At 44.6% G+C, this 27031-nt stretch overlaps 1 protein-coding gene across 1 annotated transcript in view; it reads right to left on the bottom strand.

Moving 5' to 3' along the window:
• Positions 1-27031, bottom strand: part of LOC144774087 (transient receptor potential cation channel subfamily M member 2-like) — a 900698-nt gene that overhangs the window by 137915 nt on the left and 735752 nt on the right. The window contains 1 exon segment of the mRNA XM_078659113.1: positions 12351-12483. Within this exon segment, the coding sequence (XP_078515239.1) occupies positions 12351-12483 (133 nt within the window).

Below are 27031 nucleotides of genomic sequence, written 5' to 3'. Positions count from 1 at the left end.
ACTTTGGAATAGAAAAATGTCAGAAAAAGGGCATTTCCCGCAAGAGTGTTTTTCTTTTTTGGATCCATTTCACAGGGGAGCAACTAAATGAAAGAAGGAAAGAGAGGTTGTGAACCGTTTATTCAAGTCACGGTTATCAGTAAGTGAGGAGCCAGACATAAAGAGAGGGAATAATAGGAAGAGAGGGGGCAGTTGCCAGCACAAAAAAAGAAGAGGACATTGTTCGAGTCCTACAGCTAGATTCATCAAGCTTAAATCCGCTCGCAAAGGGGCAGATTCTCAGAATCTGCCCCTTTGCGACCGGGATGTTTGCATTTGGGATGCATCATCCCAAATGCAAAAATCGGTAAATAAGAATTCTCTAAATTGTGATTCTTTGCATTTAAGGAATCTCAAATTGAGATTCCTTAAATGCAATGCATGAACCTTTTCAAAATTGTGAATTCGCAATCTGGGGCCGCTATTTACCGCGAAGTCTAAAAACGCACTTTAGTGCATTTTTCTAAGTTGTATGTTACACACACACATGTCCTTGGGACATGTGTGTGCGCAACACCAGTGTACATTACCATTTCAGGGGTGCAACCCCTTGAAATTGCTTCCTTATTTGCGATTCGCTAATTGCTAATCGCAAATAAGGAATGACTCCCCATTCATTCCTATGGGCCTTTAGGCCCATAGGAATGAATGGCAAAGCCATTCCTTATTTGCGATTAGCAATTAGCAAATCGCAAATAAGGAGCAGTAGAAATCGCTAAAAATATTGCAATTTCTACATGCATCCTGTTTTGCGAGTCTTTATTAGCTAATCCTTAAAATTCGCTATTAAGGACTCGCAAAACATGACTTTGATGAATCTGGGGGCTAGTCCTTCTCTGGCTGTCCCCGAACATCCACGAAAGATAGCAGAGCCTTATCTGAATGCCTTTGTCCGCCCCCAAAATAGTGCCGCCTGGGGCGGATCGCCCCCACCAGTTATGCCACAGACTCGAAAGAAATGTAAGGACAGCATATTCAAAGTTTGGAAGGGAAGTGCTCCCAGGAGAATGATGCGCGTGCTCACAGGCCGTTCACAGCACTCAATGTGAAAAATAACAAACTTATGAGGTGCACAGTAGGAAGTGTGGAGATGCAGGGGCGAAAAAACGACAAAGCTCATTGACATGCAAATGGCCTTTTAGCTTCAGATGGTAGCGTGCAGCGCCAGGACACATCTGGGTAGCATAGCGCTCTCAAAATTTTATTAATATAACATAACATTTAAAGACCCGTGAAGGACTGGGTGCGGCCGTTGTGTGCCCGGGAAGATGTCTCAGCCGGGCTGACACACGACGGGGGTGTGGGAGCATGAAGCAGAAGCCCTTTAAGCACAATGGGCTTTGAGCGCCTGCAAGCACCATGTCTCTTCCTCTGCCTGACGCCTGGATTTCGTGCCGCTCGCGTTTAAAAAGCGGCGGCTCGAACGGTCTTGTAGGGATGTCTCACAGTGTGCGCGCTAAATCCAGGGCGCTCTGGGTGACCATCGTGCGCACGCACCCACACGCGCACGTTAGTGGGAACAGTGCATACAATGCCTTTTATTTTTGTACTTTGTTGGAGATGTACAGCTAAAACATTTATTCGGCCTCCAACACACAAATAAACACACTCAGTCACTCAAACAACTGTTTCCACATGCACTCTTAAAGCCATACACCTAGTCAATCAACCACTCACACATCTATGCATACATTTACACACACCCCACCCAACGACACACACACTCAGTCTCCCATACAAATAATCAGCCAACTAATCTATAAGTAATATAGACACTCATGTAGTTAGTGACCAACTGATGCAACAGATTATACAACAACAGAGACAGTGATGCACACATTCACATAGTTCAGTTACTAACCCATGTATCGAGTGAGACACTTTTACTTACTCACTAAAACAGTCAGACAGCTACACAATCCTCCATCCAGACACCTATATATCCACTCAATCTTCAAAACAGATTGGTATATATAATACATATTCAAATTTCAAACAAAACCACATTCACTGAATGATGTCATCAGTGACGTCATTTGAGATATCATCAGTGATGTCACTGACCATGTCATGAATGATGTAATATGTGACATCATCAGCAGTGCATTGCGGGCGCGCGAGGTATAGTTAGCAGAACTAACCATAACAGAAGAATTTCTATAGTTTTGTACGAGTGAAATGTCCAGTTAACTATAACACCCTTGAAACCTATGTTTTTCCACGATCCAGCTAGCAATTCACCAGCAGGAAAGAAAACTCGCACACCAGGGTTCGTTTTTCAGAAAGGTGTATTAGTGGCGACGCGTTTCGAGCAGACGCTCTTCTTCACAAGCCAAAGTTTACGAATTGCAAACCACCATTAAAAGTGCATATCAACAACATAGAAAACGGACCAACAGCTTTTCTCATAGAGCTGGAAAACAGACTTAGCCAATGTACTTTGCAAAGCTAGCATCGTGGAAGCCAAACGAAATCGGCAAAACACATTTCATATTTACAAAAGAAAAACATTTCATCTTTGATTAGAAACAAAGTAAATTAAATTGTTGGCGACCTCATTTAAGAGAAGACTTTTGCAAAACAGAACTGCCTGGCATCAAAATATGCTGCCCATAGTACTGTGGGAACACAATCCATGTGCGTATTTAAATACAAAACATCATTAGAAATATTGGTAACCCCAATATGTTGGTTCTCACATTGTGGTTAAACAGTCATATTAAACCTGCAATATGTTGCATCTCACATTTGTGGTTAAACAGTCATATTAAACCTGCTCATTCTGGGCCAAGTGGCTGTAAACGCAATTTGGAGGTCCTTAGAAAAGAGTGATTCTGGGCACAACCAGGACATTGTCGTCCAGACTCCTACCAACCAGCTACCCCAAGTGTGTCTTAAAGACATAGAGTAAAAAGAAACTTTAAACTCAACAGAGTGAGGGGGTTATCTTCAAGCGTGCCTCACTTACAAAAAAGTGACCAGTGATAGTTGTGTGTGTGGGGTGCAAACAGAAAAATTATAAAACAAGACAACAAAGGAGAGCAAGGGGCAGTGCATCGCTAGATTGTCATACTTGTAAGTAACAATGCTTATATTTAAACCCGAGTGGGTTACATAGTGTTACCGTACACTATGTAAATGTAAATGTAAAAATGTAAATTGATACTTGTATAGTGCACTACTCACCCGCAAGGGTCTCAAGGCGCTTGTACGAATACCGCTGTGGAACCCATCCTGGTTTTCTGTGAGGCGTCCACTCCTGGGCACCCCCAAGGTGAAGACCAGGCATCCTTAGCGTTGTGGGGGCTGTTGTTGAGATTAAGCAAGCTATTGCCCAGAGTTGCAGAGTGGGACTCCATTATTGGAATAGGCAACGAGGCGAGAATTATCAGGTCCATGGAATTTTGAGCCCAAGACCCGCTGAGGCGGGGAATTGAACCCTGGTCCTGGGCTAGACCACTGCATCAGAGTTTGCCACTCTAATCATTGAGCCACACTTCTCCACAATGCTGTGGTGGACTATGCTCCATATGAAATTTTCAGCCTTGTGGTGCTGCGTCTGGGTGGGGATCCACCTCCCTGGAGACACAGCAAGTGCAGAGAAAATCAGTATCACAGCGAGAGCAGCTGAGATAGAGAAAAATGGTGGGTACTCATCCAATATATATGCTGCACTCGCAAACGGGTGCTCGTCTGGCGGGGTTGTTCCCGCCAAATTATAACACTACCAGATCCTCAGGTAACCATACCCGATAAAGGATGACAGCAGTCACGGGTAGAATCCAAAAGTTGTATTCAAACTTGGAGTCCGGGCACACAGACGCGTTTCGGCACTTAGCCTTCAATAATATTTGCACGAAACGCCGCGGCCGCCATTGCATATTTATACAACCAAACACATTATCAGTTTCCAGGCATGTAACACAGAAAACAGACCAATCAGTTAGGGCACCGTGGCGCGAATGAGAAGGTTCCGCCAGCTTTGAATGGCAAAATGTTGCATCTGTTAAGTACACTCTTCATTAAAAACGTGTTTATTGTGGATTACTTGATAATGCCCATAAATGGGCTCCCCACATTTTAAACAGATATGTTTATATACACATTTTAAATCATTAGTACATTTTGAGTGTCCCTCTTTGAATTGCAAAAATGTAAGTGAGAGGATGAGTTGGGTGTCGTCGGCATATAAGATGATGCAGAGTCCATGGGATCAGATGATGTCAGCTAGTGGTGTCATGTAGGCGTTGAACAAAATGGGGCTGAGAGATGATACTTGGGGGATGCTGCGTTTGAAGGTGAGGGGCGATAGGTGGAAGGCGATTCTCTGGTTGCATTCTGTCAGGTAGGATACAATTCATTTGAGGGAGTCTTTCTGGATGTCCTTGTGGTGGGATCCTTTGATGAGGGTGTTAGCGAGATATGGTGTTAAGCGCTGCCGGGAGGTAGAGGAGAATTAGGGCTGCAATTTCCCCTAGGTTAAGGAGGGATCTGATGTCATCAGTTGCAGCGATCAAGGTGGTCTCGGTGCTGTGGTTAAAATGGAAGACAGATTGGGAGGGATCAAGTACATTGTTTCTTTCTAGGTGTTTGGTGGGCTGTTTGTTGATGGCTTCATCTAGGACCTTGGTGGGAAACAGGAGCAGTAAGATGAGTCAGTCATTTTTGAGTTTGCTGGGGTCAGCGGGGTTTCTCCGGGATAGGTCTGACCTCTGCATGTTTTCATGCATCGGGGAAGGTGGCCGTGATGATGGATTTGTTGAGGATGGTGGTAAGTGTGCTGCTGATTTCCTTGTGACTGAGGTTGAAGGTGTGGTGAGGGCAGGGGTCCAATGGTGCTCTGGCATGGATGGAGGTCATGATAGAAGTGGTCTTCTGCATTGTGAGTGGCATCCAGGAGGTGAGTGGGTGGTTCTGGGTGGGGTCCGTTGGTGTAAGGAGGTTGGTGGGTTGTGGGTCGAAGTTGCAGTAGATTGTGGATATCTTGTCATGGAAATAATTTGCTTGAGTGCCGCAGAGTTCTTGTGGGGGCGGACTGTGTTCTCAGTGGCTGCCAGGTAGGAGAACACTCTGACGATGCTGAAGATTTCTTTGGTATGCTTGTCACTCACCTTAATGCAGTCTATCAGGTTGTCAACTAGGCCTAGGCATAACATTGTGCTCCGCTCATGCAAATGTTAAGACGGCGAGCAAAGAAAATCTTATTCCAGACCACTTCTCAGTGAGATTCCTCAACGCGGATTGTCACTAACACTTGCTTTGAGATACCTTTCGTTGACATTGAAGAAGCTGCTGCTTTAAGTGGAATATCCACGCGCATGTCAGAAAGAAGCAGCACCCTCTTGCGCTTCTCACAGTGCAATCTGCACTGATTTTACAGCACGGGACAAACACCTGGCACAAAATCAACGTGAACGGCGTGATGAAATGCCCTCTGCCACTTGTGGAACTCCTCGCAGAGCAGCAGAGTTTTTTGGTCACTTCTTGAAGATAAGCTCCATCAAGGCCTAATCTTAAATTCTTTGAATCGTTGTTGGTATTTAAGGAGGAGGGCTGCTTTGAAGGTGGTGAGGTTTGTGGGATTCCTATGTGATCATCCTTCTAGTCCCTTGCATTTGTGTTTGATGGTCTGGAGTTCTTGTTTGTACCAGCTGGTATTTTTGGTGGATCTGCTGGTATTGGCCATCATCATGGGGGTGACTTTGTCAGTGCAGATGGAAATCCAGGCGAAGAAGTTCTGGATGGCCTGTTCCAAGTTCCTAGAGATGTCAGGCTGAGTGGTGCTGAGGGAGAACGCCCACTGGGTCTTTGTGACTTTGTTCCAGCTGTGGTGGGGGGCGCTTGAAGGCTTGGTGGTGGTGCCTGGAGGGCTTGCAATGGTGTAGTGCATGATGGTGTGATCGTCCGGGTGAGTTCAGAGATGTGGCTGAATTTGACTCTGTTTCTGACTGTGAAGATGGGATCCAATGTGTGACCTGTGCTGTAAGTGTGACAAGTGACCAGCTGGGTGAGGCAGATGTTACTCATGCTTTCCAGCAGGTTGACAGAATTAGCGTCCTTCTAGTGTTAATTGGAAGTTAAGGTCACAGTTTAAGTTGGAAGGATTGAAGTCAATGTCCGGGAGGGTCAATGAATTTGGAGATGGATCACACAAGCAGGGGGTGAGGACCAGGGGGTCTGTTGGCAAGAGTCCCTCTGATAGTTGTCTTGATGTTGGTTCGAAGTTGGAAATTGAGATGTTCCATAATTGGAATGGTTTTGTCTTCAGTGGTGGTGCATTGGTGGGTTTCCTTGTAGATAATGGCGATGCCTCCTCCGTGTTTGTTGGTGTGGTCTTGGTGTATCATCTTGTAGCCATCGGGGGTTGCGGTGGAGATGTTCGCGGGATGAGGAGGAGTTAAGCTAGGTCTCAGTGATGAAGCACACATCATGGTGGTGGTAGTGTGGGTATCCCAGATTTCTGTGGCGTATTTGCAGAGGGACGGGCATTGAACAGATTGGACTGGAGCTGTTCTGGGGTATCTGAAGTCTGCCGGGTGGGCGTGGTGCAGGGTCCTATGCGAGTAGGAGGTCTAACGTTGCATGTGAAATGACAGCTGTGGCAGGAAAAAGGTCCTTCTGTTGCTTGAGGAAAGGAGGTGCAGCAGCTGTTGTTGTAGTGTCCTGGGTACAGGCCAGGATTTTTGCGGTGGAGTATTGATGGGTGGTCGTAGGACCAGGGTGCCTTCCACAGGGCGTGGTCCAGGTGCAGACAGGCACAGACGAGATTGCTGTTGGCATGCTGGTGGCATACCGGAGCTGTGGCCGCACTGCGGCCTCCATTATTTAGGTCCGGGGTGGGAGGGGGGCTAGGTGGCGGGAGGTGGGATTTGGCTAGAACGATGAAAACAGTGGTACCAGGTGGAAAAGTAGATGCATGGAGATTTAAACTATCAGGAAAGAAAAAAGGCTTCGCTGGCACAGTACGATAAGCAGTCACAGAGCAATCAGCTAACTAAACAGGCAAAAAGGCTAAACTGGCCAACACACGCAAAATAATGGCAAGAACCAGTCAGACATAGAGCCATCAGATAACTGATAGGCTAAAACTGGCACACATGCAAAATAGTGGCAGGAAACAAGCACACCCAGAATGATGGCAAGACATGCTCTCAACAAAACAGACCTGTTCTCAACCGGCATGAAGGTGACTGGAATCATGCTGTTGACCCTGCCGGGACCTCTGATTCTACAACTCTCTGCCTCAAATGCCAGATCTGATGCCCCGGAGGTGAGCGATTGGCCAAGGGCTCAGCAATGAACGACCAGCGATAGCCATGCTTGGACCAGTTTGATGCACGTGTGAAGCCCCTTCCCACAACCGACTATGCCAGCCATGAGACCAACTCCATGCTGCAGCCGCGGTGACCAGCTCCATACCAGAAGAGGACACCAAGCACAGGCATCCAAAGGAGCGAGGAGCCCCTCCCTTCTAAGACGTCTGCCGGCAAAACTCCTCCAGTGTCCCGCTGTAACGAGAGAGGGGGCAGTTTCACAAACGGGTGACATGGTCCACAAGGCCTCTGCCCAATACAAGCTCTATCCCGAGGACAGAAGATATCACACCCAAGCACCACCCACACAGCTGGAAATCCTTCAACCCCATCTCCGAATCAGAATCATCAAAATGATTTCCAGTTCCAAACCATCAGCATACTTTGCAGACCCCATCCCTGCCCAACTGGCCAAAGAGCTCAAACTCACCTTAGCCCCGCTCTGGACCAAGATTATTAACAGCTCCCTGAGAACTGGAATCATGCCATATTGACTCAAAATCGGATAAAGTCACGCCATTACTGCAAAAATACGGGCTCTGACGCAAGTGATCTTAATAACCTCAGACCTGTCTCCAATCTCCCATTCCTCGCTAAAATCCTGGAAAGATGTTTCCTCCATCAACTTACTCAACACTTGGACAACACCAACCTCCTTGACCCTCACCAATCAGGTTTCAGAAAAGGGTGCAGCACTGAGACAGCAATACTGAATGCGATAGAGGATGTACACAAATTACTCTATACTGATTGTTGTTGTTTACTCATACTCCTGTACCTATCCGTAGCCTTTGACACGGTTGATCACAAACTATTCACTAAGGTACTCCAAGAAAGAGTAGGTGCAGAAGATGTGGTCTTACAGTGGTTCTCCTCCTTCTTGCAGAACCTCACCCATACGAATAAAAATCATAAACCGCATGTCTGACCTAATCCCCATCAGCAGGGGTGTCCCCCTAAGGATCAGTTCTCTCCCCACAACTATTCAACATATACATGGAATCACTTACGACCCTACTCAAAGAAACAAACGTCCCCTTCCACCTCTATGCAGACAATACACAGATCTATCTAGAAACCTCCTCCATCAATAACATTCAGAGACTGAACGACACTCTAAGAGAAGTCCAACGCTGGATATCCCTCAATCACCTGAAACTCAACCAAGATAAAACAGAAATCCTCCTCATTTCCAACAAGGAGCAGAACCCCCAAATAACAGAATGGCTAGAAGCCATTGATACTCTCAACTGCAATCTAACCCTGACTGATTCCGTAAAGTTGCTGGGAAATTACTCTGGACCCAAAATTTGACATGATGAAACACATCAAGATCACCGCAAAGAGCTTCTTCCTAAACTTAAAACTTCTCAATCAAATAAAACCCTTCATCCCTCCAAACGACCTCAAACAAGTCACTCAATCCCTAGTGCTGTCCAGGCTAGACTACGGGAATGCAACATTCACCGGAATAGCAAAGTCTCACCTTGCTCTACTCAGATCAGCTCTGAATGCGGCAGCCAGAATGGTCACCGGAGTCAAGTAATACGAACACATTCCCCCAGCTCTCAGAGATCTAAAATGGCTCTCAATTGAAATGCTTGCCAATTTCAGAACTGCCTGTCTCACGCCCAAAGCCCTGCACACTGGAAAACCTGCATACCTGGCTTCCAAACTCAAGAAGGCAGGCCAAACAAGGTCCCTTAGGAGTACAAATACTTTACTCCTCATTCTTCCGAAAACTCGCAAACAAAAAATTCTATCTCGATTCTTCTCAGGAAATGCACCCAGAATATGGAACTCCATCCCAGTCCCTATCAGGACTACCCCCTCCTTCTTAAAATTCAAAAGGCAGCTCAAAGACTTCTTCCTCAACGGATCTCTCCCAAATGGATGCTGTCTCCCAAGCTCAGAATCCTGACCACTACGACTCGCCGCCACTTTAAATGTAAGTCTCCTACCTAGACTCCCCTGTCTAGGTCCCTGGTCTTCTTCCCCCTCCCCGAACGGACGTCATTTATGAGTCAATGTATGTGATTTCTATGCTACCAATTTTTGTAAAGCGCGCCAATACTTTTGACTCGTCTCAAATCAATGCTTATACTACTGCCATACTATGTAACCTCTCCGCTGCTAATGTTATAAAGCGCTCCAATACCTTTGGGTCTGGCCAGCGCTCTCCAAATCTCTTAAATAAATAAATAATAAACATACCACGTCATGGCAGGGGGCAGACAGCAACGAAGGAAGGGCTGTGTCAGCCAAGTAGCAGGGGCACAATCAACGGCGGCAGAGAGGCCTGAAGAGGGGATGACATGAGGGCCTGCATGTCTAAAATCTGAACCCAACTATAATGTTCCTGTAACTTTTTTGTGTGTGAATATCTACGTTTCTTAATGCTATTTCCTAATTATAATGTCCCTGTAACCTGGGTGTGTGAGTGGATGTGTGGGTGTGTGAGCGTGTGCTAGGTGTGTTAGTGAGTGTGTTACTGGTTGTGTGGGTCTATGAGTGAGTAGCTGTGTGGGTGTGTAAGTGGCTGTATGGGTGTGTATGCGGGAGTGTGAATGTGTGAGTGGTATGCGAGTGCCTCTGTGGGTCTGTATGTGGTCATTTGAGATGTTGTCTGAGTTTGAGGGGGTGTGTGGGTCTTAGATTGAGTGTTTCAGTGGTTCTCTGAGTGGATGTATCAGTTACTGTATTGGTGTGTGAGAGGATGTGTGAGTGTCTGTATGAATGTACTTGAATGACCATTTCCTCCCTAAAAAATAAAATAAAATACAACATAGTTGAATTGCTGATTTCCATGCTCTTGAAGTAATCCACCCAAAAAATACATCCACAAATAGATAAAGAAATTCACACAAAAAATAGCGAAAAAATGCTACTGGTAGACTTAGACATAAAAGATATTATTAATAAAATTGGTTATCATATATCCATTCTTATTTTTTTACTCCTACAAAAACAACATCGTGCTCCTAAAATATTTGCCTAGTTTAATGAAAACTTAATAAAATGTTTAACCTTTACATTACTACAATACTTTTGAAAAACAGTATCAGATACATCTACTTTATATAAAATAATGTATGACAACTATATTAAATGAATGTAGGACGTTACAATGCATGCATTTACAATGCATGCCTTTACAACACAGTTTTTACATCGCAACATCCTTTACAACGCATATATCTACATTACATGCCATTACAGCAAATCTTTTAAAACTACACTTACAACGCATTCCATTATATCGCATTATACCTTTACAATGCATACAATTACAATGCATACTATTACATTGCATTTAAGGTAAGTGAAAATTACTATTCTAACTCCAGAGGTTGCAACAGTAGGGTAAGTGTTGGATAGTGTAGGGGTAAAAATTACTATTCTAACTCCAGGGGGTGCAACAGAAGGGCACGTGTTGCATAGTGTAGGGGTACTATACGTTGTAATGGTATGCGTTGTAATGGTATGCGTTTTAATGCCTGCTTTGTAGTGACATGCGATGTAGTGTCATGCATTGTAATAGTATGCGTTGTGCCTGCGTTGTAGTGACATGCGTTGTAAAGGATGTTGCGATGTAATGACTGCATTGTAAGTGTAGTACGAAGTAATGACAGCATCGTAAAGGTAGTTTCCCATATTGAATACAACACAAAAAAATCATATTCTCGCCTTTTATATTCCAGACGGTGATAATTTGGATATCATGACATAAAAACAATATTATTATGGTAGGATATTTCTAATTCAATATTTTGTTCAAACTCCCTACTTGCAGGGACAATAGTGACCTATTTCTGTAGATGTAGTTTGGACCTTGCATATTACTACCATCATTGTGACTTTCAAGCAATGGAAGGTGTTTTCTGCTGCATTATCTGTTATAGGAAAAAGAATGTCAAGTCCCTGGCACTGCTTTCCCTTTACACTGTATACAGGAATTCATGTAATGTTAGTGGAATGAGGGTAGATCTGTTTTCAACTGATGTTTGCCCAGGTTTTGCCCCAAAGTGCCCACTCTGCATACTGTATTGGGCATTTTGAGCAATGCAGCACCTACTGGTTTTATGCAACTTCTTCAACACTAGCAGCAGAAAGGTGATTGACATGCTAGGTGACATCTCAGCTGCCACCTTATTTTCTGGAACCCACTCCAGTGGACTTAGGAGTAAAACCCTCACTAACGTATTTTCGTACACATCTGAAAACCTTTCTTTTGATCAATGCCTGTCAGACTTAATAAATATACTCCCTGGGGATGTCATTATTCCCATCCCTTCCCTTCAGTGCTGCTATTTTAGGTCTTCTAGAATTGATAATTGCTTTAATAGCATATTTTACTATCATTGATATGTGATGTTCCCTGTAAAACATGTATCTTGTCTTTCTATCAAACACACAAAAGGTAATGGGAGGAATGCTTGCAAAATGTCTGACCACTGGCAAACGATCAGGGTAGCAATACCGTTTATTGTTTTTTGCACACCATTAAATGTCTGTTTTGCCCTAGCCATATGCAAATCAGTCATGCCCATGCTCCAATGGGAACAGTCCAACCTGAACTGCCAGACCAGGTACTTCCTGACCTGGAACAAAAGCAAGTCAACAGGGGTTTCAGCTTGATTGGGCATCTTCAGTCAGGTGGAGCATGGCTCAAGGGGGACAGTGAGCACGAGACCCAGTTCTGGGTTTGCTCTTGCATCAAACACACAAAAGGTGATGGGAGGAATATTTGTCTAACTACTGGCAATCACTCGGGTAGCATTCCAACCTAACATTATTTTGCCCACCATTCGACTATGAATGGTATCTCGTCTTTCTATGCATATTATATAAAACCATTAAACAAATAAATACATTTATTTGCAACATTTCATCGTGCGAGTGCTGGCGCAATGCAATAATACATTTGGGGCTTTGATGATGTTGTGAATTTGAATATTGAGGAATTAAGATATTTAGTACAGGAGCTGGGGTTCTCACCATTCTCCTCAACATGATGATCTTTGGCCCAAGGAATTTGTTCTCAATGAACATGTGCATGAAACGCAGACAGAATACAATAAAGTCCACAGCGAGGATAACTCTTCCTGGATAAAGCGAGACTGTGATGCATCTGCAAACAGGAAGAGAACAGCGGTCAGTGCCATTACCAAGTGGTCCTGTTTATACGTGCTAAAAACTGCCTAATAGTATTGACTCATCCAAGCTACAAACAACTCTGGTATGCTTCTTGAATTTACAGACTGGTGACTGGATGGCAAAGATGTGAAGCCAAGACTGGTGTTATACCTGATATAATGAAGGACCATGGATCACACAACCCTAGAATGGGTTCATCAGGTTGAGTAGCAGCAGCAAGAGGACCTTTATATGGACTAACAGACTGGTGTACGTGTTGGTGACACTAAATAGTCCCCATGCATTCCATGCTGGGAAATGCATACATTGTAGTAGGTGTCTGAATTTATATGTGTGTGCTTGTGCATATGCATGCAATATTTGCAGATGTGTCAAGGTTTCGGGGTGCTAACAAAGCAACTTGATAAGATCAAAGTCACAGAATGTAGACTTCACCTATCTATGACCCTTATTCCAACACACCTGCAGTGCTTGTGAATGAAGTATGAATCCTGCACACCCATTTGACAATGTGCAATAGGTCACTAACTATAATAATTCAGATGTGCACCCTGCCTGAAACCTTGGTGTGTGTGTGTGAGGGTTGATACAAGTGGGGTGTGGTGTGTGTGTGTCTTACTATCCCTGTGGGCACTTAGGTGTGAAAACCCACTCACGCTGGGGGGAATTGATTGCATTGTGGGGACCTGAACCCAGGTCCCCTCAAGGCAATGTCTTCTAAATAATAACAAATGGTTTCAGGAACATCTGTGTCAATCTTTACAACTTTTTTAAAAATTGCCTTGTGGGGACCTATGTTTCATCAAGTGTGTTTACTTTTCTGCTCAGCGCTGCCTCTGTAGACAGGAGTCGGTACTGCAGTCTTAAACAAACAATGAGCTCGATTCACAGAACTAACTTTAGACAAAATCCTAAACTTACTACTTTTGGTATTCACAGAAGGCATTTAGTAGTGGTAAAGCTAGGATTTTGTCTTAAGTTTGGCTCAAGTTTAACTTAAGACAGACTTAAGACAAACTTAGAACAGACTTAAGACAAACTTAGGACAGACTTAAGACAGACTTAAGACAAAATCCTTTACTACTACTAAATGCCTTCTGTGAATACCACAAGTAGTAAGTTTAGGATTTTGTCTTAAGTTAGTTCTGTGAATCGGGCCCTTTGCATTTAAACACACTTTGCATACCAGAAACATACACTAGCAGCAGAAAGGAAAGGCATTTCAAAGGAAAAGCAGGGGAAACCTGTGTTTGTCCAAATAATTTTCAAGCAAATTAAGCTTGTCTCTATTTAATAAAATAAAACGTTATTTACATGAAGTATTACATTTAGATTTTATGTGTCTGAATATTGTTAGTTTTTTTATACATATTGCTAAAAGCACTTTGTGTAAATTTCAAATCCCAGAATACTTCACTATTCCATTTGATTATTAACTGGAATTAAAGAATGATGGTGCACTATGATGCGATATAATATAAACTGGTTTTATCATTTTTGGCAAATAGCTTAAAGGCACAATGGCGTATTGTTACATTTTAATGCTTGTACCAGAAATTCAGAGTCTCTATGTTGCTTTACTTGTGTTTACATATTAATATTCTGGCCTATGGAGAACAGGTAGCCTTGTAATAGTGAAAAACAAAAATGGCTGTAATTCACTATTAGGACATACCACACACATCAGGGCTTGTCCTACCTTATACTTACAATGCACCCTGACCTTGGGCCTACCATAGGGGTGTCTGATATGAAGAAAAGGGAAGGTTCAGGGACTGGCAAGTGGGTGCACTTTCCCAGTCAGCATGACAGTACCAGACTGCGCGCAGGCTCTGCAATGGCAGACCTTAGACACATTTTACAAGGCTGCTTCTGTGGGTGGCACAACCAGTGCTGCAAGCCCACTAGCAGCATTTGGATTTACATACCCTGGGCACACTCAGTGCACTGTACTGGGGTCCGATAAGTAAACCAAATAGTCAATCATGGAATCACCAATTAATACATTCATTTACAGTAGGGCGCACATCTGCACTTTAGCACTGATCAGTAGTGGTAAAGTGCCCAGAGTCATAAAATAGCCAACAACAGGTCCGAAAAAATATAGGAGGAAGGCAAAAAGTTCAGGGATGACCCTGCAAAAAGGGACAAGTCCAATATCTCCTATGTTGCTGCTGGACAGACTCCGGAGTCTTGGTATATCCCATCAATCCCTTGCACTTCTGTTCTTATTCCTGACAGGAAGATCCCAAAGGGTGAATCTTAAATCTGTTCACTCTGACTCCTACTCATTACCTTGTAGAGTTCCGCAGGGGTCTTCCTTGAGTCCCACCATTTTTAATCTATATGTGGCACTCCTTGCTACAGTAATCCACTCTTTTGGATTGGAGGTGGTGTCATATGCAGATGATACACAAATTATGGTTGCCATCCCTAAAGGCTGGGCTCATGGTCCGAGAATGTTCGTGGCTGCATTTCTGGAGCAGCAGACTGGATGTTGGCTAACTTCCTCAAACCTATTGGGGAAAAACGGAGGTGATGATATTTAGATCAGGGGCAGCTAAATGGAACAGTAACAGCTGGCCTCAATCTTTAGGATGCTGTTCTGTCCCGAATGAAAAGGCCAAGAATTTGGGAGTCCTCATGGATATGGAACTTAGCTTCATGGCCCAAGAGAACTGTACCATTTCCACATGCTCCTGGCTTATAAGGATGTTAAAAAAAATCTTCCCTTTCATCAAGCGTTCAGCCAGGATCCAGGTAGCTCAGCCCCTGGTAATGGTCAGATTAGACAACTGCAATGCCCTGTACTTGGCTGCTCGGAAGGGTTTACAACAAACTCCAGGTACTGCACAATGCACTGGCAAGACTCATTCTGGACATTCCCAAAAGGCAATCAGCCAAAAAGGGACTATAACACCTACACTGGCTTCCCATTGAACAACATATCAGTTTTAAAGCACTGTGTATGGTCCAGAAGTCACTGCATGCCTCATATCCTCTGTGACTGAAGACCATGTTCAAATGGTATTCCCCAGGCCGACTACTTCGCTTCTCTCATCAAATGCAACTTATGGTACCAATAACCAAGAAGAAGAAGTGGGGGGATAGGGCTTTCTCAGTGGCAGCGTGTAAGGTCTGAAATTCCCTACCTTTGGTACTTAGATCTATTCCTCTTCTGCTCCCGTTTAGAAAAGCCCTTAAGACCTGGCTGTTCTCAGGTAAATGGTGAGCTGAAGCTCCTCCACTCTTATTCTGGACAATGTGTTATTTGTGTTCTTTCTCTAGCGCCTTGATACCCTCGGGTGATTGTTGCGCTATATGAATATCAAAATCAAATCAAATGAAAATCAAAGAAAAAAAAATATCTAACTCACCTCACCTCAAAAAGCAAATGGCTGAAGATTGCTAAAAGTCCAATTTTGTGTATGTGTGTATTGCGTTTCAACATGAAGTCTTTTTTAAGTCAGACCTAAAAAGATAGTAGAAGTAGCAGGTGTGATGTTAGGCTCTAAGTGGGGACAAAGTTATCTCAACGTGTACATGGCACACACTTTGGACACTGACCTGTGTGTGTTTTATGTTGGGCTTACTTGTGGCAAATGGTGAATTCTAGATAGGCATTTCTAAAAAAAAAAAAATGTGAGTTATAAATAAATGGACAGTAATGTTGACAACATAGGAATGAAAACAACAAGAGAGGGAGGGAATTGTCTTAATCCCCCAAGCAATATACTCAAAAACAACAGAAGAGTGTGCCTCTTTATTAAGCATATGAATAGAGCACAAGTGAAGAATCCGAATAGGTTCTTAATAAAGCCCTCACTCACCAACCTGGTTGGTGACATGCTTCATCATTGGGCCCCACCAGGAGAGGCCGAATGTCACCCTGGTGTGTTTCCACGCCAGAATTACCACGGAGCTGGGTTTTTTGTGTGTTCAGTGAAAATGAAGGTGAGTTAAAAATGTTTGATTGTGTCACAAAACAAATTTTATTAATAGCCAATCAGACATGTATAAAAACAAAGTGTGGGATATAGTAGCTACATAAATTGTCCAGCCTTATCCACTAGTGTTTGATCAACATGTTTCTGCCTATGTATAATCATTAAAGAGGCATTCTTCAGGACCGGAAAAAGGTAAACCTTGGAGGTGTGGGTGCGCTAAGACCCATCCTAACCATAGGTTATAAATGTGAAAATTATTAAAACAAAAATCGTTTTAATCGGCCTCATAATGAGAGGAGCCACGCTCACTAGGATCTCGTGTTTGAGATAAACCAGGTTTATTCTAAATAGAGTTGTGGATTAAAAGACATAGACAAACAAACGAAAAGAAGAATAAGAACAACCAGCAATTAGGCGTTGTATTCATCAGTTTGTCATAAAAGTACATACAAACACTTGTGCTCATAGTGATGCACTTGCCGTAACACTAGCCAGACGTGCTGCTGTGAGGAAACAAGTGCTCTCAGTTAAAACGTGATGGAATAAAACTTAAAGACAAAAGGGGGTGTTACGCCCCGTAAGCCCAATGCAGCGTTTGCTGATAGCAATTAGCTTGGTGGAATATAAATTCTATATAAATCCAGAAATAGTGTGGCTGGGCACGAATAGTATGCAACGCAAAATAATTCTTACATAGAGTGTAACCATTAATAACACCATGGTTCTCCGGAGGGGGGTGGTAGCACAGTGGCACACCCTGTAATCACAAAATTAAAAAGACAAACATTTGCAATGCAATAGGTCTCGCATTCGCGAAAGTTTAAGCTATTGACATTGTTAATGACAATGCCTTTTTTATCTGTTTTGAAAACCAACATATAAATACATGGTATTATCATTTACAATGCCAATAGCTCAAACTCACTCAAATGCCAGACCTATTGCATTGGGTGAAGTATTGGGTGAAGTATACTCTTTACTTGCATTCAGAATAGTTCTCAATAGGCACTCTTAGTTCTTGAATGCCAGAATGAGAAAGTAAACGGATTTAAGTACCATTCCCACCAAGAATGTGAAAATATTCACATTAGATAAAAAGCCCAAATAACAAGCATTTACAATGCAACGGTCTCGCCTTTGCAAAAGTTAGAGCTATTGGCATTGTAATTGACAACATTTTTATTTATGTGTTGATTTTGAAAATAGATAAATAAATGGCATTGTCATTTACAATGCCAATAGCTGAATCTCTCGCAAATGCGTGAGTCCCAGGCTCTCCACACCACTGGAGTCAAGCTATCAAGGCTGATAAAGGCTGATAGCCAGAAACCGGTCCTTGGATGCTTGATTCCGGTCTGGGAAAGACATGGCTTGGTAGTTCGGACTGGACTGTTCCCATGAGCACAGGGATCAGAGCTGATTTGCATATAGCCAGTGTCTAACCCATGGTGGTGTGGAGTGCAAACAAACGATGGATTTAGGCCCAGATCCTTGTACTGGGGTGAATGTATGACATTGTTCTACATTCTGTCCATCAACTGTGTTTTTTGCAATTTTCACCCCAAGTGGGCTGGGTATGCTCAGACGTGAGTCCCAGGCTCTCCACACCACTGGAGTCAAGCTATCCAGGCTGATGAAGGCTGATAGCCAGAAACCGGTCCTTGGATGCTTGATTCCGGTCTGGGAAAGACATGGCTTGGTAGTTCGGACTGGACTGTTCCCATGAGGCATAGGGTCAGAGCTGATTTGCATATAGTCAATGTCTAACCCAGGGTGGTGTGGAGTGCAAAAAAACGATGGATTTAGGCCCAGATCCTTGTACTGGGGTGAATGTATGACATTGTTCTACATTCTGTCCATCAACTGTGTTTTTTGCAATCCCCACCAGGAGAGGCCGAATGTCACCCTGGTGTGTTTCCACGCCAGAATTACCACGGAACTGGGTTTTTTGTGTGTTCAGTGAAAGTGAAGGTGAGTTAAAAATGTTTGATTGTGTCACAAAACAAATGTATTAATAGCCAATCAGACATGTATAAAAACAAAGTGTGGGATATAGTAGCTACATAAATTGTCCAGCCCTATCCACTAGTGTTTGATCAACATGTTTCTGCCTATGTATAATCATTAACGAGGCATTCTTCAGGACCGGAAAAAGGTAAACCTTGGAGGTGTGGGTGCGCTAAGACCCATCCTAACCATAGGTTATAAATGTGAAAATTATTAAAACAAAAATCGTTTTAATCGGCCTCATAATGAGAGGAGCCACGCTCACTAGGATCTCGCGTTTGAGAGAAACCAGGTTTATTCTAAATAGAGTTGTGGATTAAAAGACATAGACAAACAAACGAAAAGAAGAATAAGAACAACCAGCAATTAGGCGTTGTATTCATCAGTTTGTCATAAAAGTACATGCAAACACTTGTGCTCATAGTGATGCACTTGCCGTAACACTAGCCAGACGTGCTGCTGTGAGGAAACAAGTGCTCTCAGTTAAAACGTGATGGAATAAAACTTAAAGAAAAAAGGGGGTGTTACGCCCCGTATGCCCAATGCAGCGTTTGCTAATAGCAATTAGCTTGGTAGAATATAAATTCTATATAAATTCAGAAATAGTGTGGCTGGGCACGAATAGTATGCAACGCAAAAGAATTCTTACATAGAGTGTAACCATTAATAACACCATGGTTCTCGGGAGGGGGGTGGTAGCACAGTGGCACACCCTGTAATCACAAAATTAAAAAGACAAACATTTGCAATGCAATAGGTCTCGCATTCGCGAAAGTTTAAGCTATTGACATTGTTAATGACCATGCCTTTTTTATCTGTTTTGAAAACCAACATATAAATAAATGGTATTGTCATTTACAATGCCAATAGCTCAAACTCACTCAAATGCCAGACCTATTGCATTGGGTGAAGTATTGGGTGAAGTATACTCTTTACTTGCATTCAGAATAGTTCTCAATAGGCACTCTTAGTTCTTGAATGCCAGAATGAGAAAGTAAACGGATTTAAGTACCATTCCCACCAAGAATGTGAAAATATTCACATTCGATAAAAAGCCCAAATAACAAGCATTTACAATGCAACGGTCTCGCCTTTGCAAAAGTTAGAGCTATTGGCATTGTAATTGACAACATTTTTATTTATGTGTTGATTTTGAAAATAGATAAATAAATGGCATTGTCATTTACAATGCCAATAGCTTAATCTCTCGCAAATGCGAGACCTATTGCATTTGCACCCACACAGAGCAACACACAGAGCCACATGCACCCACACACAGACAGAACCACACACACATAGAACCACACACACAGACAGAACCACACACAAAGAACCATACACACAGACAGAACCACACACACACAGAACCCCACACACAAAGACAGAACCCCACACACACACAGACAGAACCCCACACACACACACACAGACAGAACCCCACACACACACAGACAGAACCCCAAACACACAGACAGAACCCCACACACACAGACAGAACCCCACACACACAGACAGAACCCCACACACATTTAACGCAGGTTTCAAGTTGTCACTTTACAACGTCTCTAACCACGACCTCACTTTATCGAGACAAAAAGGATTTGGGGAACAACTAAATGGGAGGCTGATGGACAAATTTAAGCGGTAGAACTGCATTCTTCAAAAAAATGAAAATTGGACTATAATAACAAGACTTGAACCTGCTTCTCCAGCTATAAAGTTGGCAGCTTTGAGAGAGGGAAGGAGGGCGGAGGAGAAGAGACTGCTGGAGTGATAGCATGAGACGAGAGCGGAGGTACGAATGGCTGATGTCAGCAGCAAAGAGTTAAAGAGAGAAGCCAGCTTCAAGAGGGAATGGATGCAACAAGCTCTGAAGACTGAAGAGGAGAGAGGTAAGAAGGGCAGAGGAGTAGAGACTGCTGTAGTGACAGCATGAGACGAGAGTGGAGGTATGAGAGGCTGATGACAGCAGCGAGAGGTTAAGGAGAGAAGCCGGCTTCAAGAGGAAATGGAAGCAACAAGCTCTGAAGACTGAAAGGGAGAGAGGGAAGAAGGGCAGAGGAGAAGAGACAGCATGAGCCGAGAGCGGAGGTACGAATGGCTGATGTCAGCAGCGAGGAGTTAAGGAGAGAATCCGCCTTCAAGAGGGAATGGAAGCAACAAGCTCTGAAGACTGAAGGGGAGAGAGGGAATAAAGCCGGAGGAGAAAAGACAGACAAACACTAGACAGAAACTAGACAAACACCAGCAAACAAGCTTTGGCAAAACCAATAGGTCTGGACTTGATGGCTGTTTTTTTTAACCGATTTACGGAAGAATATTTTCTGATCAAAGCCCCTCTAAGTGGATAGATTATGAGGAAAATGTTTAGAGAACAACAAATGTCTTAAAGGCCAGACCGACCCAAAAAAAAAACAGTAGACTAGTGATACGGCTAAATCTGCCTGAAAAGCCAGATCTCAAAACAACCACCATAACTAGGCTCTGTTAGAGAAATCCCTATTGGCGGGCACCTGGTGTGTAATTCTTTTACAAGTCAGCATCCAGCACTCGGAAGGGGCGAGCATGTTTATGAAGAATAGTCCCATCGGAAGCCACAAGTTATTTTCAAGTTTACTTTAATGTAGATAAGAATAGAGCCCTCAGTGAATACTGATATTAAAAGTGAGTTAAAAGTGAATGAATATGGTAGCTTAACATGCGTGGGAGTTATGACTAATATAATGATAGGTGGGTGATTGGACTGATTGATGGACAGGTGGATGCAATGAGGGGTGTAGGGAAAGAGGAAGGTAGGCAGGAAAGAACCACCAAAAGAGAGATGGATGTGCGGATTAATGAATGACTGCATGGACGGACGGATGAATGGATGGATGATGCATGGTGGATGGTAGCAGGGATAAATGGTGGCAGTTGGTAAGAGGTAAACAGTGAGGAAAAGAAGTGAGTAGGCAAGGATAGACAGACAGATAGATACTCGTCAAAGCGTAGGCTAAAATAACATTGTATAAAACTTGTCCAGGAAAACAGAAGAACAAATTAACATTTAATAATAAAACGATTTCTTTCCCTCTCCCTGTTTTTGGTTTTATTTAGTGTCATTGCAGCGGGCCCCAGAGGGTATAGTATATAACGGTTAGTAATGATAAAGTATACAGTGACACTGACGTTTTTAGCCGGGTTTTTGTTAACACCTGCGTGATGCCTTCTAACTAATTTCCATGTCTAGTTATAGGGAGCAGCAACAAGGCTTAACTACTAGTTCCCAATTTAAACCACAGGCAAACAACACTATGCACGTGGAAGTGACGTCGTCCCGAACATGGTATAGCCGCCTGGATCCTTAGCGATGCTATGCATCTAGCAGGCACACGCACCCTTATCTGGGATAGATGCGGGGATGAAGGGGCAGACCCATTCTATAACCGAAAGTAATACTCACCGCTGCTCCAGGCAGCCCAGAGGTGGTGATTGTCTGGCCAGGCTAGGAGATGGTCATGCACACTGGAGCACTTTCAGCAGCGCGGGCACAAGATGGAGCGTGACTTGGGGCCTGTGGCAAAGAAACGGGGGCTGGCAGAGTTCGCCCTCTCCGCACAGAACACTCACATTACCGGTACCATTAGGGAGGGGTGAGACTACAGGACCTGGCGGGGAGACGCCGAGGCCAGCAGCAGCAAGCAACAGAAGGCTGGGCGCAGGAAGTGACGTCGTCCCGACCATGGTATGGCCCGGGTGGCTCTGGGCAGTGTCTAGAGCCACACTGGCTGCCAGGCGGATCTGGATCGGAGGAAAGGGCATACTTGCCTCGGAAATTATTGCACTCACCAGTAGTAGTTATGTTAGCGAGGATATGTGTAATTTCCGTCCGCAAACGGACAGGTGTCCCCCCAATTGTGTTTCTAAACTCGAATTCGAAAACGAGCACTTGCCTCTATGAAAGAAGCCCAAACTAGCCCTAAACTTCTACCAAATCTAGCCCAACTTCAATAAATCATGGAATTATTAATTTTATTTATTTAATGCGATTTTATATAGCGCGAACATTACCCGAAGTTGTCCGAGCGCTTTACAAAAGAACCAGTTGCGATACATAAGGACTTAGGATTACATCTATACTACTATTATAAAGAGAGAACACAAACCTTTGAGCAAGGTAAACTACAAAAGTAATGCACCAATCACTACACCCAATACACCATTTGAAAGGGGAGATGTGGCAGAAGGACATAGGCTACAGATATGTACACCATATACATTAAAAAAGCAAAAACGCCAAAAGTGGTAAAGTAGTCCCTTGGGGGCGTGGTCGTGGCCGTGGGCGTCTCAAACAACAAATGTGGGCGTTTACAGGGCCGTGCCAAGTGCAAATAACAAACATAGGCCAAGCGACTTCACAACACACTTACATATGCACACATAGAGCGGAAATGCGCTTTCACTGAATTTAGAACGCACAATATGCAGACATGGAGCGGAAATGCGCTTTCAATGAATTTCTAACAAACATTTGCAAATCCCAATACATACAGCGGAAATGCGCTTTCAATGAATTTAAATTCACACATACAGCGCGGTAACACCAATATACAAAAACAGCAGAGGTGCACGCTATAAGAATAACTGCCCATAACCACTCGAGCACTGCCAGGACTTCACCACACAATTGACAAAACGAAAGGGAAACTTCTTTGAAGGGATACAAAAACGAACACACGGAAAGAGCCTTCGAAAGAAAAAGAAACATTAAACAGGTGACACAACACTTTCCTCACATCTTGCGGACAACATAAAACGCGGAAAACAATACATACGAATTAAAAAAATAACACAACTGGGCCAAATCAGTTGAACAGGGCCAGGACTTGCACAGACAACTCTTCTGCGGGGCGGGCGGGGGCCCTGAAGCAGCCTTTTGCTCCCGGACAACATCGGGACGGGCTGCTAGTAAAAGATACAAACAGAAAAAATCAATCCGGCAACAAAAAACGCCCAGAAAGGCATGACGACAAAAGGGGCGGGACTTAAAAAAGACACGGAAATGCCCCCGAATCGCGTTGTGACGGGGGAAAGAGTAATTGACAACCATCTCTTCCAAAGGCTAGTCTCCATTTATGGAGCTAGCCAATGGAAGAGAGAGGCGGGACAAAGCCCCATACTGTAGATCAAAAGATTTCACCTGCGCGAGCACTGCTGCGCAGTGCTACGGCCAGGCGAAACCTACAAAAACCCAACCCTCAACTGGTTCTAGGAACATGGGACTGAGCACATGTCATTGCTGGAGTCAATGCCCTGTCACCAAGGCCCTCTACACCCTGCTGATGGTGTTAGGGTGCAGGGTGCGAATGTAATCTCTGAGGAATGGGGGCTCTCGGATCGGCCCTCCTATTTTTCCCCTCTCCTCCGTCCTGTTCACATCCACCCCCTCAGGACAGGCTGCCAGGCAGGGACAGATGCTAGGGGTCGACGCAGGAGCTGCGGCGGAGTTCGTAGTCAGACCGGGCTGCTGCTACTGGCACGAGCGGGGGCTGCTCCCTGGTCTTGGACACCCCGCTTCTTCCCAAGGTAGGACATGCGTAGCGGGATGTATCACTCTCCAATGGCCGTCGGACATTCAAACACACTCACAGGACCGCGACAAGTTTCAACAAGCATTTACAATGCAACGGTTTCGCCTTTGCAAAAGTTTGAGCTATTGGCATTGTACATGACAAACTTTTTATTTATGTGTTGGTTTTGAAAACAGATACATAAATGGCATTGTCCATTACAATGGCAATAGCTTAATCTCTAGAAAATGCGAGACCTATTGCATTTTCAATGCAATAGGTCACGTATTTACGCAAGTTTGTGCTATTGACATTGCAAATAATTCGTTTTATTTATGTTTCAAAAAGCAAAACATAAATAAAAGGTCTCACACTGCTGTCTCTCTCACACTGCTGACTCTGCCTTGAACACACCCACTGCTGTCTCTCTCACACACACTGCTGTTTCTCAAACACTGCTGTCTTTCTTACACACACTGCTGTCTCTCACACTGCAGGTGTGGGTTGTTTCCAGCTCATCCTGGCTCTCACAGGCACCACCTCCGGGGATTGATAAACATGCAGGGACGCGCCTGCTTCGTGGGAGAGCAGACCAGCGGGATGTGCTAGCGCTGAGAAGCCATGTGACGATGGATGCGCCTACCATGTAAACAAAGACTGAAGTGCATTAAAAAGTACGGGAAGTGTGGGGGGGGAGTGGGTGAAGGGTCAAAGGCGTGGGTAAAAACACAAACTAGAGGGACACTGGTGCAAAAAAAGGACAGTCTCGGCCCCGGTGCCACTGAACCTGCCGCACATTAATAGCTTTGCTCCTGAACACAGGACTTGTGATGCTGGTATGAAATGCCCCCACAAGCCTCTCTGGGCTCCAAAGCGGCTTCACGGTATTCCAGGCCCTGTTCAGGGCTTGAGAAGTGGTGCACAGCTCTCAAACCGGTTTCACCGAGTTGCCGGCAATCTCTTGCGCTTGGATGCGCTGTGCGTTGGCTCCTGAACGCCTCGTAGTGCTTCTGTGCCCCTCGTAGGATCGCCGGCTCCGGAGCCTACCAAGTCTCATGCATCCCGCGTGAGACACGTACTCCCAAGGGTACGAGTCGTACTAGGCTTGTACGGCTCATACTGCGGTGCGCTTCCAGGCTTGTGAAATCACAGCGTACACCTCGAACTTCTGCGCCCAGTACGCTTCGAGTGATCAAAAATAAGCAGTCCTGCCAAAGCTCACGCACCTCGCGTTAGACGCGTACGGTGAGGATGGTTTTTGGCAATAGGGTTACGAGTCGTACTGCTGGGGTGTAACTCGTACTACGGTTACAATCTCACGATGCAGGGGCTCCTGAGGCACAAAGGGCGGTGCGAGCCTAGCTTCAATGCGACTCGCACTACGGCTACAAGCACAGTACCTTTTAGTTTCTGGAGATGAGGGGTCCGGGGCGGACAATGCCGCGTGGGCACCGGCCTTAGCAATCCTTGGCCATCACACCCTTACAAGGACTACATGAAATGCCCCCTCGTCCAGCAGTGTGTATAAACATCTCGGCCCTGTTATAATAAAACCAACGAGTGCCCCAAGTGTAGCGCTGCTATAAATACTCCTTTCCTGGCCCTTCAAAGCAGCTGTAAATGTTTCCAGTTTAGCGCTGCTAATCAACAGCGGTGAACGCCGTCGTAAACCGAGAGGGGTGCCATGAGGTGGGGGCCACGGCTTCCCTTTCACTGCTGCAGGCACCGAAACCCTCCCAGACGCCTCGTTAGACACCAACACTCCTTTATATAGCGCCTTGCTTATAGCTCTATATAGCTCTATATAGCTTTATATAGCGCCTCATTCTAGCACCTCCTGGTAATGTCCCAAGCATCACTGGTGTGAAGAGCACCATTGTTATACGGAAAGTTTTACGTGCACTGCACAGGTTGCAACACGCCCTCCCTCCCGCCTTGTACTGTGCCTAGGTACCCCGCATTGCGTTATTTGGACTATCTCATAACCCCCACCCTTAGAAGGACTACATGAAATGCCCCCTTGTCCAGCAGTGTGTATAAACATCTTGGCCCTGTTATAATAAAACCAACGAGTGCCCCAAGTGTAGGGCTGCTATAAATACCCCTTTCCTGGCCCTTCTAAGCAGCTGTAAATGTTTCCAGTTTAGCGCTGTTATAAATACTGCATGCACTTTGGAACGTTCCCTGCGTAGCCTTAGCTTACCTTGCGGGTAGTCTTCCGTGAAATACTGTTACATCTACAGACCTCGCCCTGGGCCTGTGGGGGCGGAGGGCTTGTGACAGCCACTAAACTCAGGCTAATGGAAGGCATTTTCCCACCATGCTCCTATAGATCGATTCAGGCTTTGGTCGCGTGCTCTCATGACGTGGAAAGGACTGAAATGAGAACACGTCTAAGTGCAATTACTAGACAATACAATGTAACCCGAGCAGCCTAACGAAAGGTGGGGGAAATAATTACAAGCGCTGCACTACCAAAGAAACACAAGTTACCCCTCTGTACCTGGGCCGTGCTGCGCTGTGTGGAGAGGCAGCAACAAGGTGTTATCAAGCTGGGAAAATGGTGAACGCTCTGGATGCACGAACCCCCTAAAGCGAGCTGACTTCAATATCATGCTGTTAACTCTTCACGGTTTGCTATATTTAAACACTCTGCGATATTGGCCGTTATTAAGGGCTATTTCCATCCAAACTCATTCTGAACCGTCCAAGTGCAGTAACGGAGCCAATGTTGTGGCACGACACGAACCCTGCTCGTTTGCCAAGCCTCTCTTGTTGCTGGCGGAGTCAAGGCTGAAATAATTCATAACTGGGAACGTTGAACAATTCATTTAACGACAGCTTGAGGTTTTCGAGGCGAAATAAACCCGCGCTAGTTGTACCTGGCAGCCTTAAATATGTCATTACCGAGGAAAGACTTCTCGGTGGGGTCCTCATGATGCGCGAGTGAAAGAGTTAACAGCGCTCCCAGGGAAGGGGGCATTGGCTGGCTGATTACTGCCATGGTAACCCGGCAGCA

The sequence above is a fragment of the Lissotriton helveticus genome, chromosome 8 (assembly GCF_964261635.1).
Source record: "Lissotriton helveticus chromosome 8, aLisHel1.1, whole genome shotgun sequence".
In the NCBI taxonomy this organism is placed as follows: domain Eukaryota; kingdom Metazoa; phylum Chordata; class Amphibia; order Caudata; family Salamandridae; genus Lissotriton; species Lissotriton helveticus.
The sequence above is the reverse complement of the archived record's forward strand: the minus strand, read 5'-3'. Positions and strand labels throughout refer to the sequence as shown.